A 20,187-nucleotide genomic window follows, 5' to 3' on the forward strand; every position below is an offset into this window, starting at 1 on the left:
ACACCTGCTCACACGACAAATACACACACTACACACACACTCACTGTGACACCTGCTTACATAATTAAACATGGAAATATTAGGCAAACACCAAAGTAGCTTCTACAACATAATCATTTCACTTAATTATTAAATTTATTCAAAGCTATGCACCATTCCCATTATAAATACAGAAAATTAAATCACTTAAAAGGGGTGTGTGTTTGGAGACCCCAGCAATATTAGATCAGTTTGAATAAACAGTATTACTTCTTGTTAAATGAACACATTACACTAAACAAACTACTTACATGTTTCATGTTGTTTTCATGAGAGAATGGATACAGGTGAGAATTTCCCCAAAGAGGCCACTGGTGGCAGTTTCCTACTGAACCTCCCATGGCAGTGAGATGCTGACCGTTTTACTCAGAAACCAAGAGGCCTCAGGGTGTGTAGATCCCTACAGCAATTTCCTGTACGAATCTGAACTTACATCCATAGATTTTAGGAATTATTTGGGCCACCAAGATTAAATTCTTTTACAGAAACACTCAGATCTCTCTCAGAAGATACAGCTACTGTATGCTTCTGGAACTTACACTAAAAAAATAGGAAAAACAAATTCACAATGTCTGATAAAATTTAATGTTTTATTCCATTTAAAAGGACGATGCAAAATACCTGACAATTTGAGACTGTCACACAATTTTAATGATAAGAATTATTGCTAACACCATGTAAGGCTACTAGCAACCTCTGGAAATCACTTTCATTTGGGAGATGAGTCCCTTGTGCTCTGAAGTATTGGAGAACGTGGAAATCGCTGCAGGGCTGTGAGCCGTGGCGGGCAGTGCTGCGAGTGCGAAAGAGAAAGCACGTGTCCTCACCCTCTCTCCTCACCGGTTCCTCACACACACGTTTTCTCTTAGCTAGAATCACTTTTGCACCAAGAAATAATGTATTCACTTGATAGGATGAGCTCTTTTGTTGCTGAACATGAAGGCATCTTCACTAAGACATGGTGATAATAATCTCAAGGGCACAGTGGTCCCTCCACAGTGTAGACATTCCAGGAACCAGTCTGCAGCACAGACCCCAGCAGCAAATACACACTTCGAGCTCTGGGGAGAAAAGCCCCAAGTGTTGATATTCAGTGATCTCACCCAGAAACTCACAAAATATAAAAACAGTGTTTTAACATCAGTATTTTAAATAACAATGGAGAAAAGCTATTTGATTTGTATCATGATCAGTAAAAACATCATACAATGAAATGTATTTTCTTTCCAAAGAGAAATAATCCATCTCTGATTTCAACTGCAACATTAAAACACCCCAAGTTGTACATTCTACTGTGAGCACGCTGCGAGACAATGTCCGTACCTCAATTTAAAAATGCTTTCTTGTTGGAACTGCTAGCCATCATCTGAGCTTTGTGCGAACAGTTATCTTTTTGCTGGTGCTGGTTCTTGGCCCGAAGCTGGAGGTGGCTGAAGGCCAGGGGGCTGTGGCAGTTTCCTAAAACAGGACGACAACCAAGTTTTCCACATCAACTGACGGACAATTTCCCGGCAGTAGGCTGGGTGGTTTGATGGCCTTTCACCCACAGGAGAACCTCTTTCAAAATTGGATTCCATCCTCTCGGACGTGGTGCTGCCAGGTCAACTATGTTTATGTGATGCTCTAAATCCTTGTCCCCACAACAACCTCCACAGCATCTTCACTGGGAATAGCTTCCATCGCAAGAAGCCACTTTTTTTGCTCGCCCACATGAAGCAACCCTTCTCTGTTCAAGTCTTGAGTGCACGCCACATGTACAACTGCCAGATTGCAGTTCAGTCCCGTCTTCAGGCTCCACTTCCGGTTCTAGGTTCTTCTGTTTCTACCACAGCTACAAGTGCTTCTCCACCTTCCTGAAGGCTTAACCTTCCACTTGTAAAAAACATACATATACACAACGTGCAACGACATGAGGAATGCCTGTGCCTGCCGGTGATTTGCTCGACATCTGACGTCCTTGGCCCCATTTTTCAAGCCACACATTGTCTGCCTCTTAGGTTCCCAGTGCCCTCTGGTATTTTAGCTGAGGTGGCAGACAATGCTGAGCTTTTCTCCAGCCCATGGCCATGACCCTGAAAAGCAGAAGCCCCAACCCACTGTGTTCTGAGAATTGCTGGCACTAAGATGAGATCCATGCTGCCCCCTTTCTCTCTAGGACACAGACCCTCCAAAGTCCTTCTTGGTGACGGACAGCTGATGCCCATCCCCACTGATCAGTCACAGCCACCCATGCATCAACCACACTTTGGTACTGCTCCTCTCCTGCTCCCAGATCCCTGCACCAGCTTGAGCAACAGGACCTCCCCAAGGGCAGGCACCCTTGGGAACATTCTCCAGTGGTGCCCCTTTGGGCCAGCCTTGTTCTTCTGTGTCTCCCATCTGGGCCTGTAAGCTGTGCTCACTTCTCCCACCACAGAAATTCCTCTGTGCCTCATCTTAAAGGAAAACCACACATACTAATCTTTTTGAAGAAAGTCTGTCCAGTCTTAGTCAAGATTTATTTTTTGGGGGGCATTACAAAAAATTACTTTTAATATTAAATATGGATCTAAACATAAGATCTCATTTTCCTATGGATTTTTTCTGCAAAATTGCCTCTTATTTCTCAATTTCCCTTTTTCTTTTCTTTCCCAAGAGTGAATGCTAGTTTGTTTTGTTTGTTTTTCTGTTTTTGTTCAAAGAGCACATAAGGATGATTATAATTCTACATTCTTGAATCTCAGCTTGCTTATGTTATGTCTCATATTTGTTGATAGCTTTGTTGTATAAATGATTCCCATTCCAAAGTCATTATTCCTCAAAATTTTAAAGCACACTGTTGTCTTTTTGGCCCGTCTTCTGATAAGATGTCTGACTTTTCCTCTCCAGGTTATTTTTATAGGTTATAATTGTAGCTTATTTAGGCAGAAAATTTTGAAAACTTCTCTTTAACTTAGAGCTTAGATGGTCATATTTTTAAATATTATTTTGTTTTTATTGTTTGTTTTTGTTTTTGTTTTTCATTTCTCGGCATTAGTTAGGAATAATCAACCTAAACCCTCGCGTTCTTTAGTTTCTGGTAAATTTTCTCACGAGTTTCTCAGATCTGAGGACTGAGATCACAGCTTGTGGCAGGGGTACTGGGGTGTTGACTAGCAGATGAAGATATAGCTTCCCCCCACAGACCAGCAGGGTCTGACTTCAAACCTCCCTGCCCCCAGGGAACCATGCAGGAGGAGGGTCTCTCATCCTACCTGCCCTGGAACAAGCCCAAGTTTTAGCCACTCCTCACGTGCACACGGCTGGTTAGAAGAACCCTGGGCATTGGGAGGCTGCAGAAACCCCGATAAATATGCTCACTTTTGCCTTTGGATGCACACTCACCCCTCGCTGCCAGCTTCTGTGGGTTTCTCTGACTTTCCCATCAACTCTACTATACATTTAAACTGATTATCAAATGTTCTGTCCAGGCATTCCAGCACTCCACAGAAACCCAACACACTGCTCCCCTGATACCACCTCCTTCCACTCAGATGCCTGTCTTCATACCAACAGTGCCTGTACTTAAATCCATGGATGAGTGTTTTGTGTTGAGTGTGCAGGGAAGTCTGTGTGTGCAGGGTGGCTGTACGTACTAGTAACAGGATGACAACCTCTGCTCCTCCATGTCTCATACTCCCAAGTAAACGGCACAGACCACAGATGAGATTTTCCGTGTTTCTTAGTAGATCCTCCCACTTCTGCTTATCACACTCACAACACTGAAACACATCACAGCCACCATCACTACCATCATCACCATCACCATCATCATCATCACTACCATCATCTTCACCATAATCACAATCACCACCATCATCATCAGTCATCATCACCACCACCATAATCAACACCATCATCACAATCCTCACCAACATCACCATCATCACCATCACCATCACTACCATCATCATCACCATCATCATCATTATCATCACCACCATCATCATTATCATCATTATCATCATCATCACCATGGTCATCACCATCATCAGTCATCATTATCACCACTCTCATCTTCACTACCATCATCACCATCATCACTATTACCATCATCATCACCATCACCACCATCATCATTATCACCACCACCATCATCTTCACCATCATCATGATCACTGCCATCATCAGTCATCATCACCATCACCATAATCAACACCATCACCACGATCATCACCAACACCACCATTATCATCACCATCATCACCATCACCACATCATCATTATCATCATCATCACCATCATTATCATCACCATCATCACCATCACCACATCATCATTATCATCATCATCACCATCATCATTTTCATCATGATCATCACCATCATCACTACTTCTCCTTGAAACACCATATTTACCTTAGCTTCTCTTTTTTAAGATTCTGCTTATTCATTTGAGAGAGAGTCAGAGACAGAAAGAGCACAAGCAGGGGGAGAGGCAGAGAGAGAGAGAGAGAGAAGGAGACTCCCTGCTGAGCTGGGAGCCTGACATGGGGCTTGATCCCTGGAGATCATGACCTGAGCTGAAAGCAGATGCTTAACCATCTGAGCCACCGAGGCACCCCTTACCTTAGCTTCTACTGGTTACTTTGTATGTTGAAAATCAACTAATTTTAAGTGGATTACTATTTTTGAATACTTCAGGTAGCATCTGACTAAGATCTGAGAGGTGATACATAGTGTTTTGATCAAATCGCTATAGTATTTATTAGCTCAAAGAATAATTAAACTGCCTCTTCAGCAATTCTGGAAGTATCTGTTTTGGGGTGAAACATAGGACAAAATGGAGAAGCCAATATGAGGATCTCCAAACACATGAGCAGCTTATAAGTGATATGTTCAAGGTCCAGCCATTGTGGTGATGGCCAAACCTAAGGTTCACACAGATTCCAGATATTATTTGTCAATCTCTTTAACAGTTCTCAAAAAAGAAAATGCACACTATAAAACCTTTCTCAATGTATAAAATCAGAGAATGAATCAAGTAAGGAAACTGACAGTTAAAGATTTCCCAAAACTACTTAATAAATGTAATTTTTGAAGGGAGATGTATATAAATAATTAGCGTGTTTTAATCTAGTAAAACTTCCCTTTAAAACCACATTTGCAAATCCTATAATTTCCAGAAATAAAACCTCTGGGAATTGGAAGCTATTACATCTTATTCTAATGGCAATCAAGTAATTGTATATGTTCACACACTCATTCATGCATAGGTGTGGATATTTTTTTCTTTTATTTTGGGATTTAAAATTGTGGAGATAGTTTTCAACTAATGACCTGTTCTATTAAATAGGTGTGGAATTTAACCATTCCACAGCCAGTAATGTAAAACTACTGAAAATGACAAGTGTCTCCTGCTTCCATCACTCTCAGATCATTTTGCCAAAAGTGCTCCCCAATGGGAGCATGGAGGGGGCCACCTCCTTCCATGTCCCTTCCTGGTTTCACTGTTTACAATTTGGTTTTCTCACACATAGTGGTAAGAAACTATTATGAAAAACTACAACCAACTGAACATGCTGTGGCTCAGATACTGGATTTACTGCAAACCTCCAAGGGCTATAGAAATAGGTTGTAAAACCTGCATACAGATCTCTTGTTATTGCTAAATACTGGAATTTCATTTACCAGATAAAAGAAATTGAACACCGACATTTAAGCAAGAAATGACATGTTGGATATATGAAACTAGAACAAAAGATATCCTTACTTATGCAATATCATATCATGTCAGACCAGGTCATACCCCTGAGTGATGTGTGTACATACATGTATGCACATGCATGTGCCTGTGTGCATGTGTGTGAATATATCCACCCACACACATACACTCATGTTGCAGTTATTTTAAATGTTATTCAACCAAAATGACCAGAGCTATCAAACTTCCTTTTTCTCCCCAAAAAACATCTTCCTCTGGGAAGCAGTCAGTCAAATGACAATGCCCTCAAGTGGCTCTGAAGTGCTGAGTACAGATGTCACAGCCATCAAGCAACCCCTCTAAGAAGTGGGAGAACAGGCCAAAAGTCAGCCATGTTTTTGTTTTTCTGAAATGCACCCAGACTGGAAGGAAAATCATTTAGCTCTTATTTCCTGAGTGAGGAAATGACTCTTCAATCATTTCACATTCAACATGCATTTTTGATCTGAGGGAAAATGAGTCAATTCAAACTCATTTGATTACTTGACTTTGTACAATATAAACAAATAGTCTCTATTCCTCTGAATTTGTTCTGCTTTAAATGAGCAACAAAATCTAAATTTAACATTTCCTATTAAATACAATTCAAAGACTACATATACTACTATTCAATGTCTTTTTATTAGTTAGAAAATCATTCTCTTACAGAGTAATTCTAAAACTTTATCACAGAAATACTTGCTTAACCAGTGGTCTTTATATTTTATTAGAGTATTTTCCCAAGCTCTAGTTAATTCCCTAAATATTCTATAACATGCACTTTATGATAGATTCACTAATCATATTTTCAAAAAGAAACAAAAGTGGAGTCTGATCTACCAAGCATAAAAAGCTAATAAAAAAAGTCAATAAAAATATGAAGACATTTATAATAAAGTCATTAATTGGATAAATTAAACCGTTGAAAACTGAGATACCACCTTACACCAGTTAGAATGGCCAAAATTAACAAGACAGTAAACAACAAGTGTTGGAGAGGATGTGGAGAAAGGGGAACCCTCTTACACTGTTATGGGAATGCATGTTGGTGCAGCCACTTTGGAAAACAGTGTGAAGATTCCTTAAAAAAATAAAAATAGAGCTACCCTATGACCCTGTAAATTGCATTGCTGGGTATTTACCCCAAAGATACAGATGTAGTGAAAAGAAGGGCCATCTGTACCCCAATGTTCATAGCAGCAATGGCTATAGTCGCTAAACTGTGGAAAGAGCCAAGATGCCCTTCAGCAGATGAATGGATAAAGAAGATGTGGTCCATATATACAATGGAGTATTATGCCTTCATCAGAAAGAATGAATACCCAACTTTTGTATCAACATGGTTGGGACTGGAGGAGATTATGTTGAGTGAAATAAGTCAAGCAGAGAGAGTCAATTATCATATGGTTTCAATTACTTATGGAGCATAAGGAATAACACAGAGGACACTAGGAGAAGGAGAGATGTGAATTGGGGGAAATAGGAGGGGAAGATGAACCATGAGAGACTGTGGACTCTGAGAAACAAACTGAGGACTTTGGAGAGGAGGGTAGTTGGGGGTGGGGTTGGGAGGGCCTGGCGGTGGGTATTCAGGAGGGCACATATTGAAGGGAACACTGGGTGTGGTGCATAAACAATGGATCTTGGAACACTGAAAAAATTAAATTAAATTAAAAGAAACTACTAATCCACCAGTTTCAATATGGGCAAGATGTGGAGATTGTTTCTGGAAGCTGAAGACTTTATAATTACTTTTTGAACGTTTTCAGAAACTGGGGGCTCAGTGCCTATTCTTCTACTGGGGGAAGATTCATGGGGCTTCATGGGATCTTGAAACTGCTCTGTAAGGTCCATGTTCACAGGTGTCTACACTTCCAAAAGAGCAGCAGAAAATAAATTCCAGAATAACAGTGAGTGCCTGAACCCAATTTCTTTGCACAAACACATATACACACAAACTAGAAGATGACCAAGAATTACAGGCATAGCCACATTTGACTCGTGCCATGTGTATAGACAACACGTGACACATGTGCCATGTGTTTCAAGTTAAGCTAATAGATAAGTGAATGGGAAGAGATTCCAGTGGTATTCTTACTGTGTGTGGGGGCAGAGTAGGGAGGAGGGACCTAAGATCTTCCAGAGAAAGTGAAGAAGAAAATGGAGAACAGATCCAACGACAAAAAGAAAATCACCACCTGCAAGAGAAGTGCAGTGCAAATTGCTAAAACCTTTACACAAGGTGGAGCTTTGGACATTTAGAGCACCAGGGAAACAGCTTGGGGTGAGCAGGACTGAGGACTGGGGATGACAATTCAGGGGAGAAGAAGGTGACTGGAAGAAGAAGCTGCTTCTTGGCACCAGAATTGTGAGAAAACAGAAGGAAGAGGAGAAATCATGCACAGTATTTTGCAGAAGATGGGACAAGGCACACCATGGTGACCCTTTCTCCTCTCATCTTATCACAACCAACAGTGACATCCATTACAAATTTAAACTTAATCTTACTACCTAAAGAGGGCATTTATGGACTAAGATCCTGTCTACAAGATGCCCAGGCATAAGAACAATCAGATCAAATCCATGCCAACAACTGAGAAGAAAATGTTAAATGAGGATGAAAACATTTCAGCAAATGAATACCTCTACCCACCAGAATAAAAGCCAACCACAGAGTCCAGAAAAGTTATGATGCAATACCCCAAACTAAATTAAAGATCCTAAATCCTCAAACAGAAATCTGTACATAGAAAAGAGTCTAATTCTAAAAAAAAAGAAAGAAAGAAAAAGAAAAGAAAAAAGAAAAAAAAGAGTCTAATTCAGAAATTTTATAACAATAAAAATGGGCAATATAAAAGAAATCCAATGAATAGTGATTGCATTGAGAAAAAAATATATAGAAAGAAAAATACAAGACTGTTTTGTCAATGTAGACACATCTACAAGATGTTTATAAAAATTTTTAATAAAATTTTAATAAAGGACATTGAAGAACTACAGAAATACAATCAAATGAATGAAAATAAGATTTTAAAAAGTAAAACTATCCAGAGAAAAAGTGACTAAAATATAAGGTAGAAAAAGAAAATTAGAATCTATCTATTACTTATCTATCATCTATCTATCTATCTATCTATCTATCATTTCTGAAAAATAAAAATGTAAAACAATGGATGTTAATCCATTTTAAATTTCTGGAAATAAGGGAAAAAAACCCACCTAAATCTTCATTTTGAAAGGACCTTCCATGTAAGGACCCAGGTTAGATTCAAGACATATTCTCCATAAATCATTAGAATGAAATGTAGCATAAAAAGGCAGGGCCTCTAGATAAAATTGACCACTTAGAAAAGTAGGAAAATTAGACTGATGTCAAATTCTTATGAGCTGTGGAACAGCATGTTCAAGAAGCACATGGAAAGGAAATGAAAGCTGAGGATTTTGCACTCAGCCCAGTTATCCTCCAAGTAAAAGGTTGTAGAAAATCTGTTCAATGCTCATGTTCCTGTGATACAGGGCACAAAGCCCTTCCCCTGGAATCTACTATGAAAGCAGCTCTCTGAGCATGATCTTGGAGACCCTCAGGGGTCCATGATGCCAAAGCATTTATATAAAAATATTAAGATGCCTTCCATTTATTTATTCTAATTTTCTCAGAGTATACCACAGTTTTCCAGAGGATTGATGAAACATCCAAAAGTATCTAAAAAAGCTAACAAAATACCCCTCCTCTTCCCACTGACATATTTGCTGGAGGCTAGCTTTTCTTTATAAACATCCACTGGAACAAGGACAACAACAAAAATCTCAAGCTAAATGCAAGAGATGAGAGAACCTAGCTGTTTTCCATAAATTCCCTATATTAAAATTTGTGAAAGTATAAAACTAAGTTACTTTACTATTTTTATGTTTTGAAAATGTGTTTATTGTCTATTAAATATTTACTGTTAACATGTAATTTGTTTCTTTTGTTATTTTTAAATGTATTAATTACATATCTTAACTATTAATAGCACTAACCTATATAAACAAAAGTTCATTGTGACCCTCATAATATGAGCATAAAGGCATCCTGAGCCAAAAATATGAGAGCAATTCTACTAGGCTTATCCAATCTACAAATGATTGGGAGCACTTTAGGACAAAGACTAAGTAGAAGATATGTAATGTATTTAGCTCTAGATAAGAAATTGAAACCAACATGGAAATATGGATGAAAGGATAGCATACAAATATTGTATGTTCTAAGAAAATAGAAAGAATGCAAGAAAAATATGGGAATATAAGAGAGAAGGAAGTAGGAGAATATCATTGATTATAGTACTGATAATAGATACTACTGAAAACTTACCTACCAGATTGTGAAATTTGTAAGACATCACAAAAGATGTCATTACAAAGGAAACTAGTAGAGCAAAAGACAGAACTTCCTAAGTACCTATAGAAATAATAATAATAATAATAAAAGAGCAAACAAAACAAATCTCAGGGAGTAAAATCATATTAAATATACATAAAAACATAATAATTATATAACATAAAAATGGCACAAAACATATCAGCCATACCAATATGTATGGGCTTAACACGATTATTATACAGAAAAAAAAAAACAAGATATTGAATTCGGTTACTAAAGCAAATCTCAATCCAATATGAGCACAGTAAACACATCTAAAACAACATAATTTAGAAGGACTAGGAGTGGATGGTGGGCAGACGTGTGTTGACAAAAACATGAAGAGTGCCCAAGTGGCCCTGATAATGGACAGGGTTGAATTCAAGGCCTAAGCATTCCATAAAACAAAGATCATTCTATAACAACAACCTCAAAAGTCACAACAAAATTCACAACAGCTATAAATGGCCAGCACCAAGTGACACAACCAAACACATAAAATGGAGATCATGGCTAGTGTAAGGGGAAACAGAAACATGAATAATAGATTTTAAAACATCACTCTGAGAACAAGATAAAAAAATAAGTAAAATGCAAAAAATATATATAGTATGATCTTCAAATAAATAAAAAACTATCCAGATAGAAAAGATTATTCTCTTAGCCACATAAGGAACATCCACAAAAACCGGTCATATAATTAGTCACAAAAGTATCAGTAAATATCATAAAACAGGGATATTATGGATGTCATTCTCTGATCATGATGCAACAAAACAATACTTCCAGTTGGAGAACCTAAGACCTTCCATTAAGCAATTTTTATATAAATGAGGAAATACAAACATAATATGGGAATTTGTGAAAAATCATAATAATGGAAACACTATATTGGATAGATTCTGTGCAGAACAGCAAAAATAGGTCAGAGGAAATTCCATAGCCTTAAACATTGGTCTATACATAAAAGAATGAAAATGAATAAAATCCTCTACTCAAGGATTTAGTCAAGAAACCATCATTCAAGCCAAACAAAACATAAGGAGATAAATAACAGAATAAAAACTATTAGACAACAGGAAAGGAGTTAATTGAATTAATAAATTAAAACCCCGGGTCTTTGAAAAAATAAGCATAATAAACCACCAGACAAATAATGGAGAAAAGATGAAAAATATTACAAAATACAAAATTAGAATGACATTGAAAAAGATCCATAAGGGGAGGAGCAAGATGGGGGAGGAGCAGGAGACCTAAATGTCATCTGGTCTCAGGAGTTCAGCTAGATAGTTATCAAACCATTCTGAACACCTACAAACCCAACAGGAGATAGAGAATAAAGAAGGAAATGATGGAGAATAAAGAAGCTGAGAAAAAGAGAGACAAACAACTACTGGACCACAAGGGGAGAATTTGAGAGCTAAGTCATATCATAAGATGAAACAATATTATAACAATTGGGTTTCCAGAAGAAGAAGAAAGAGAGAGAGGGGCCTAAGGTATATTGGAGCAAATTATAGCAGAGAATTTCTCTAATTTGGGGAAGAGAATAAGCATCAAAATCCAGGAGGCACAGAGAACCCTCCTCAAAATCATTAAAAATAGGGCCACACTCCACCATCTAATAGTAATACTTACAAGTCTCAGTGACAAAGAGAAAATCCTGAAAGCAGCTCGGGACAAGAGGTCTGTAACATACAGTGGTAGAAATATTAGACTGGCAGTATACTAATCCACAGAGACCTGGCAGGCCAGAAGAGACTGTCATGATATATTCAGAGCACTAAATGAAAAAAAAATGCAGCTAAGAATATTATATCCAGCTAGGCTGTCATTGAAAACAGAAGGAGAGATAAAAAGCTTCCAGGACAAACAAAAACTAAAAGAATTTGCAAACACCAAAGCAGCCTTATAGGAAGTATTGAAAGGGATCCTCTAAGCAAACAGAGAGCCTAAATCTAACAGATCTGAAAGGAACAGAGACAATATACAGTAACAGTGACCTTACAGGCAATGCAATGGCACTAGATTCATAACTTTCAATAGATACCCTGAATGTAAATGGGCTAAATGCCCCAATCAAAACACACAGGGTATCAGAATGGATAAAAAAATAAGACCCATTGATATGCTGTCTGCAAGAAACTCATTTTAGACCCAAGGACACCTCCATATTTAAAATGAGGGGGTGGAAAGCAATTTACCATGTTAATGGACATCAAAAGAAAGCTGGGGTGGCAATCCTTATATCAGATATACTAGATTTTAAGCCAAAGACTATAATAAGAGATGAGGAAGGATATTATATCATACTTAAAGGGTCTGTCCAATAAGAAGATCTAACAATTTTAAGTATCTATGCCACTAACATGGGATCAGCTAATTATATAAACTAATAACAAAATCAAATAAACAAATCAACAATGATACAATAATAGTAGGGGACTTTAACACCCATCTCACTGAAATGGACAGATCATCTAAACAAAATATCAATGAGAATTTAAAGGCTTATATGACACACTGGACCAGATGGACATTACAGATATATTCAGAACATTCCATTCCAAAGCAACAGAATACACATTCTTCTCTAGTGCACATGGAATGTTCTCCAGAATAGACCACATCCTGGGTCACAAATCAGGTCTCAACTGGTACCAAAAGACTGGGATCATTCCCGGCATATTTTCAGACCACAATGCTCTGAAACTAGAACTCAACCACAAGTGGAAAATTGAAAAGAACTCAAATACACGGAGGCTAAAAAGCATCCTACTAAACAACAAAAGGGTCAACCAGGAAAAAAAATTTAAAAGTTTTAAAAATTTCATGGAAACAAGTGAAAATGAAAACACAACTGTTCAAAATCTTTGGGATACAGCAAAAGGGGTTCCTGAGAGGAAAGTATATAGCAATACAAGCCTTTCTCAAGAAACAAAAAAGGTCTCAAGTACACAACCTAACCCTACACCTAAAGGAGCTGGAGAAAGAAGAGCAAAGAAAGCCTAGACCCAGCAGGAGAAGAGAAATGATAAAGATCAGAGCAAAATCAATGCAATAGAAACCAAAAGAACAGTAGAACAGATCAACAAAACTAGGAGCTGGTTCTTTGAAAGAGTTAATAAGATTGATAAAGACTTGCCAAAAAGAAAAGAGAAAGGACCCAAATTAATAAAATCATGAATGAAAGAGGAAAGATCACAACCAACACCAAAGAAATACTAACAATTACAAGAACATATTATGAGCAACTATACACCAGCAAATTTGGCTATCTGGAAGAAAGGGATGCATTCCTAGAGACATAGAAACTACTAAAACTGAACCAGAAAGAAATAGAAAACCTGAACAGACCCATAACCAGTAAAAAAAAATTGAAGCAGTCATCAAACATCTCCCAACAAACAACAGCCCAGGGACAGTTGGCTTCCCAGGGGAATTCTACCAAATATTTAAAGAAGAATTAATACCTATTCTCCTTATAACTGTTACAAAACATAGAGATGGAAGGAAAACTTCCAAACTCATTTTATGAGGCCAGAATTACCTTGATCCCAAAACCAAAGACCTCATCAAAAAAGAGAATTACAGACCAATACCTTTGATGAACACAGATGCAAAAATTCTCACCAAAATACTAGCCAATAGGATTCAACAGTACATTTAAAGAATGATTCACGATGACCAAGTGAGATGTATTCCTGGGCTGCAAGATTAGTTTAACATCTGCAAATCAATCAATGTGATACAATACATTAATAAAAGAAAGAGCAAGAACCATATTTTACTCTCAACAGATGCTGAAAAAGCTTTTGACAAACTACAACATCCAAAGAACAAATTCAAAACTCTTCAAAGTGTAGGGATGAAAGGGTACATACCTCAATATCATCAAAGCCATCCATGAAAAACCCACAGTGAATGTTATTCTCAATGGGGGAAAGACTGAGAGCTTTTCCCATAAGGTCAGGAACACGGCAGTGGTGTTCACTATCACCACTGCCATGCAACATAGTACTAGAAGTCCTAGCCTCAGCAATCAGACAACAAAAAGAAATAAAAGGCATCCAAATCGACAAAGAAGAAGTCAAACTCTCACCCTTTGCAGATAATATGATACTTTATGTGGAAAACCCAAAATACTCTACTCCAAAATTGCTAGAACTCATCCAGGAATTCAATAAAGTGTCAAGATATAAAATCAATGCACAGAAATCAGTTGCATTTCTATATACCAACAACAAGACAGAAGAAAGAGAAATTAAGGAGTTGATCCCATTTACAATTGCACCCCAAACCATAAAATACTTAGGAATAAACCTAACCAAAGAGGCAAAGAATCTGTACTCAGAAAACTATGGAATACTCATGAAAGAAATCGAGGAAGACACAAAGAAATGGCAAAAAATTCCATGCTCATGGATTGGAAGAACAAATATTGTGAAGATGTCTATGCTATTTTGAGCAATCTACACATTCATGCAATTCCTATCAAAAACCCATCAACTTTTTTTCAAAGAAATGGAACAAATATATATATATAGTGGAATACTATGCAGCCATCAAAAATAAACTGAAATCCTGCCACTTACGATGGTGTGGATGGAACTAGAGGGTATTAGCTAAGTGAAATAAGTCAACCAGAGAAAGATATTTATCATATGATCTCTCTGATATGAGGAATTTGAGAGGAAGTGCAGGGAGTCATGGTGGGTAGGGAGGGAAAAAATGAAACAAGATGAAACCAGAGAGACTCTTAATCTAACAAAACAAACTGAGAGTTACTGGGGGTGGGGGGAGGAGGAGAGTGGCTGGGTTATGGACTGGGGAGGGTATGTGCTATGGTGAGTGCTGTGAATTGTGTAAGACTGATGATTCACAGACCTGTAACCCTGGGGCAAATAATACATTATATGTTAATTAAAAAAAAGATCCCTAAAAACATGAAGCTTATTTGCACACCTCTATGCAAGCAAATTTGAAGAGTAGAATTATAATTTCTAAGTAAAATACAGTTTAGCCAAATTAGAGATAGAATTCTTAACCAAACTGATTTTTGTGAAGGAAAGGGAAAGTTATCAAAGAACAAATTCAGAAAGAGAAAAAAGGGGGAGAAAGTACCAGGCCCAGAATGTTTCACAGGTGACTCTGCTAAACTGAGAGCAAGGACAGTGCTAGTGGAGGTAAATTATTCCAGAGCATAGAAAACAGGAGAGAACTCCCACTCTTCATGAACGCAAGTATAACATTAATAGGTGCATCATAAAAAGAAAGACATTACAAGACAAAATCACCTATGAATATGAGTTAAAAATACTAAATAGAGGGGCACCTGGGTGGCTCAGTGGGTTAAGCCTCTGCCTTCAGCTCAGTTCATGATCTCAGGGTCCTAGGATCGAGCCCTGTATCAGGCTCTCTGCTTGGTGGGGAGCCTGCTTCCCCCATCTCTCTCTGCCCGCCTCTCTGCCTACTTGTGAACTTTCTCTCTGCCAATCAAACAAATAAAATCATTTAAAAAATACTAAGTACGATATTATTGGCTAGAGGACAAACTCCATTAAGAAAATGGTGTCCCAGGACCCTATGAGACTTAGGTGAAGATACCATTCACTATTAAAAATCTATTGACAGGGGCACTGAGTGGGCCCATGGGTTAAGCCTCGGTCTTTGGCTCAGGTTATGATCCCTGGGTCCTGGGATCGAGCCCCAAATCGGGCTCTCTGCTTGGTGGGGAGCCTGCTTCCCCCTCTCTCTCTGCCTTCCTCTTTGCCTACTTGTGATCTCTGTCTGTCAAATAAATAAATAAAATATTTTAAAAAATCTTTTGACATAATGGTCATATTGACAGTCTAAAGAGAAAAATCACATGGCTATTCTCCAGACACTAAAATGCTTTTCACAACATTTAATGGACTGTTCAGTAATGATGCCAGAAAACAGGGATGGAGGGACACTTCACTGACAAGATAACATACATTCCCAAGCCTGACTCAGCCTATTCCTTACTGGGGCATTCAGGGGACCCCTAAGGTCAGGAACAAGGCAGAAGCCAGCTCTCTACTAATCCACACTGTGTTGGAGGAGTTATCCAATGTAACCAGCAAGAGAAAACCACAGAGGCAGCATAAACAAAAATAGAGGAAGAAGTCAGCTGTGTCTATTTTCAGATGAAAATCACATTCTAGAAACAAGCAGGCATTGCAAATGAACACATACAAAATGATAAAATGCCAGGGAGGGAATTTGACAAATGTCACTTTAGGAACTGACCCCGAATACATACATCCAACTATTTAAAAACACAGTTGCTCAAAGTTATTCATTACCACATTATTTTAGTTGCAAAATATTGGAATCCGTATTAATGTGTATACACCAAAGACTGATATCAGAGAGAGAAAGAGAAGATAGAGAATATATGTGTGTGTGTGTGTTTGTGTGTGTGTGTGTGTGTGTGTGTGTGTGCATATATCTGATGCAAAGTGTGGGTGTTTAAAGGGATGAGGGAGATTTCAATGAACTGATACAGAGTCGTTTCTGGAATACATTGTTCACAAAACAAAGGAACATGTGTAACACTGTGTATAGGAAGGGAGAAAAAAAAACAACCCATGAAGTTGGTAAAGTTTGCAAAAAGAAACACAGAAAGTCTAGACTAGAAACTAGTGAAAGTGGGTAAAAACTCAAACCGCCCAGAGCTGAACAGGGTCCCCTGCATACTTCAACAGATGCCATAAGCACCCCATCGGGTGAGCCCAGTGGCACTTGGCCACAGTGTCCCAGTGACACAATCTCAGTTAGCAGGAAGCCGAGAACTGCAGACATGTCTGACATTCCTGTTGCAAGTCTGTTTCTGCAGTGAACAACTGCATTTGGACACTAGTCTTTGGACATCGTAGGTGTAAAAGAGCGAGTGCACTGATGTTGTTGGGAGCCTGGCATTCTGCAGAAGAGAGGAGATGCAGGAGGGAGATAAAATATGGGATCTCGGCAGGCAGAATAGAAGCCCGGGCAGGGATGGAACCAGAAGTGGGAGGACCAACACTTTCTTTGGTGTCAGGTACACTCAGTACTTACGACATCCCCACTTGCCCACTGGAGTCCAAAATGAGCAGTGCCAGCGGGGTCAGGAAAGAGCTCGCCTCACGTCAGGTCTCTGTCTGCTAGTCCCTGGTAGGAGTGCACAGGGAACCCTAGCCACAGTCCAGGCACATGCGAGGGACACCCTCCTCTACTCCACCCTGGGAGTACAGGTGCTTGGCTGGGAGACTCCCCCACATCCCTGAAATGTCTATGTTTTCCCTGACATGGGACACTCTGACCGGCAGTCCACCTTTGCAAGGAGAACTGCGGGCTCAAGCTCGAGGCCCTAGGTCTGGACAGCCTCATGCCTGTCCCCATGCTTGCAGGTGAACCAGAACCAGAACCAGAACTGGGGCACCACGCCCCACCCACACCAGGGGTACACGGCGCCTAAAGGCAGGTTCCCGTGCCCTGTGGGCAGACTCCAGGTCTCCTGCTCATTGTTGTTCTCCAGGATTGTTCAATTTATTTTGGGTCAAAGTCTTATCTGGAGGAATTATATGGATAGTTCAAGCTATTTTTCCAAAAGGGGGGAAAATGTGCCCCCTGAAAGCTTTTGCACAAATCTTATTCCTGTGGTAACGTTCATCTTTGCCGGCAAACGGAATTCTCATCTCCGGTGATTTCTCGACTCTCTAGTGACTTAAGCTGTTCATGCCAATCAAACATAATGCAGTCACTCTGTCAGCCCTTCTTCCTCTGAAGACAGTGCTCTCAGATTAGCAAGAGAGCTCCTAGTTTCTAAAAGATAAACTTTGGTCCTGTAAAGTCAAGGGGTTTCATTTTAACTCATGACGAACTGTAACTTCTGCCATCCTTTTGGAGATAAAGACTAACTTTTGCATCTGAAATGTTCTTAATAATTTAGTGTCATAGTTGTTTTGAAATCTGATTCTTTATTAAAGAGACCACGCGCTTTGTGAATACAGGACAGATAAACATGGGGAGCGGTCCCTTGGGTGTAAGTCCTGAGACGTAAGCAGGAGTCCACGTTGACCCAGTCCACTGTGAAAAGAACCACAGAACCCTGACACCCTCCACGGGATTTCAGGACAAATGCAAAAGCATGGGAATTAGATTAACTAATGAACTGTGGAACACTACATCAAAGACTAAGTATGGACTATACAGTGGTTAATTGAACATAATAAAAAATAAAAATAAATAAAAAATCACAGTGTTTGCAAGAAAAATAAAGACATGGTTTTGCGCCGTGTGTGCTGCCCAGGCACAGCCTCCCACCGAGGGCTGAGAGCGGCCTCTAGTGCCCGCTCCAGTGGCTACACTTGGGCCAGGGTCTTCTCCCAGTTACCTTGCTGTTGTTCTCTCTAAAGGTGATTTTTCCAGGCTCTCTTTTTAAGAACAGTGCCTGTGCCGCTGCCCGGCTTGCATCTTTCTGCAGTGTGTGCTGCCGTTCCGTGTGAGCACGTCATGTGGTTCCCAGAAAGCACGGATCCAGTGAAGTCCCGACACTGGTACGGCACCTGCACACGGGAACCGAACAGCCCGGGGCAGGGGGGGGTGGGGTTGCCGGCCCCGGCGGTCCGGGGGGGGGGGGGGGAGCATCCTGGGTGTCCCAGCCCTGAGGGGAGGAGAGGGGCCCCTCTGCTGCAGCAGCCTCGGTGTCAGGGACAGTTGTAGCCTCTGCTCACACCCCGTGCAAACACTGCTGGGTGCCTCCACCCTCCTGGCCGGACCCCAGAGCCTGAAGGAGGCGGGGGTCACAGGGAAGGAGGAAGCCCCCATTCAGGCAGAGGCACTCGGCACTTTGTCTTCACAGGGCTCAGCACTTGTCAGGAGGGGACAAGTTCCCCTGACAGAGATTTTCAGCCAAGTACAACTCCAAAACTTTTGGATGTAGCATGGGTAGGGAAATTGGGTTCTCCTGAATTACTTTGGACAATGCCTTTGGGTTAGACCCACAGAACTAGTCTAGGAACAAGGACTCGGGTATCTGAACCTATAGAACAGGATCCTGAATGAAGTAGAATGAAACAGGGTCATCATCCAGCACTTAAACAGTGACTCTTATTTTATGGGGAGCAGAGGAGGGTTATTTATTTCTTCCTGTAAATGAAAGAAGTCTTTCTGTGAGAACGGCAGGCTTTCCAGGGCAGCTGCTTGAGGCTCTCTCAAAGGTGAGCACCCCAGGTTGGCCCCAGCACAGGAAGCATCGGAGCTGCCCCAGGGGTCCCCTCCCTCTAGCGCGGCTGCTCCCACAGACCTGTGAGCTGCCACACCCAGGGAAGCTGCACAGCCTGGAACCCGCCTGTCACCTCGCGTCAGACCTAATCTCCAAAGTGCCAGGTGCCATCCTGGAGAAAGGAGCCCACAGAGACACCAGCTGCGGTGTGTCCCCCAAGATGTCCCTCTCACACTGAACTTGAGCCTTCTTGATGTATTCAAAGACAGGGAAACCACAGTACTGCTTTTGGACAAATTCACGAAAACACTCCCTGAACAGCATGGACTGTATCAGAGGAAAAGAAGTGAGAAGAAATGTGTCCTATTTAGGGCTGTTCTTTAGCAGGTTCTGGTGTGATTTCTTCAAGATGGTTTGTTTCCAGAAACATGCGCTGCCACCCCAGCTCTAAATACTAACAATCAAATAAAAACAACAGTGTTTAAAGTTTTGGGAGAGCCCCATGCAAGTTGTAAGTCATCTGCTGTGCTTACCTGTGTCTCCCGCTGTGGCCGCACCCCAGCTCTGCACAGACAGAAGGATGAGTGCCCTGACAATGGCTCCAGGGGCCGACCCCATGTTCCTGGTCCTGCTCCTGGAGGCCCCCAGAGCCCGGAGCTCCAGCCTGCGGAGTCTGCTCAGTGCGACCAAGCTGGCACCTGTCTCCCGGTTTCTGGAGCTCCTCCTCCTGTCTTCCCTCCCTCCTCTCCCTCTCTCTCACTCCCTCCTCCCTTCCCTTCCTCCCTTCACCCTCTTCTCTCCCTCCCTCTCTCACTCCTCT

At 40.4% G+C, this 20,187-nt stretch overlaps 1 protein-coding gene across 1 annotated transcript in view; it reads right to left on the reverse strand.

Annotated features, from left to right (window-relative positions):
* The window catches only part of LOC116867929 (contactin-associated protein-like 4), a 191,369-nt gene extending 171,384 nt beyond the window's left edge, over positions 1-19,985 (reverse strand). The window contains exon 1 of the mRNA XM_032857956.1: positions 19,901-19,985. Within this exon, the coding sequence (XP_032713847.1) occupies positions 19,901-19,985 (85 nt within the window). The remainder of the gene's footprint in view (positions 1-19,900) is intronic.
* Positions 19,986-20,187: the final 202 nt, after the last annotated feature.

This window comes from Lontra canadensis, unplaced genomic scaffold (genome assembly GCF_010015895.1).
Source record: "Lontra canadensis isolate GAN:19392208 unplaced genomic scaffold, GSC_riverotter_1.0 scaffold13, whole genome shotgun sequence".
NCBI lineage: Eukaryota > Metazoa > Chordata > Mammalia > Carnivora > Mustelidae > Lontra > Lontra canadensis.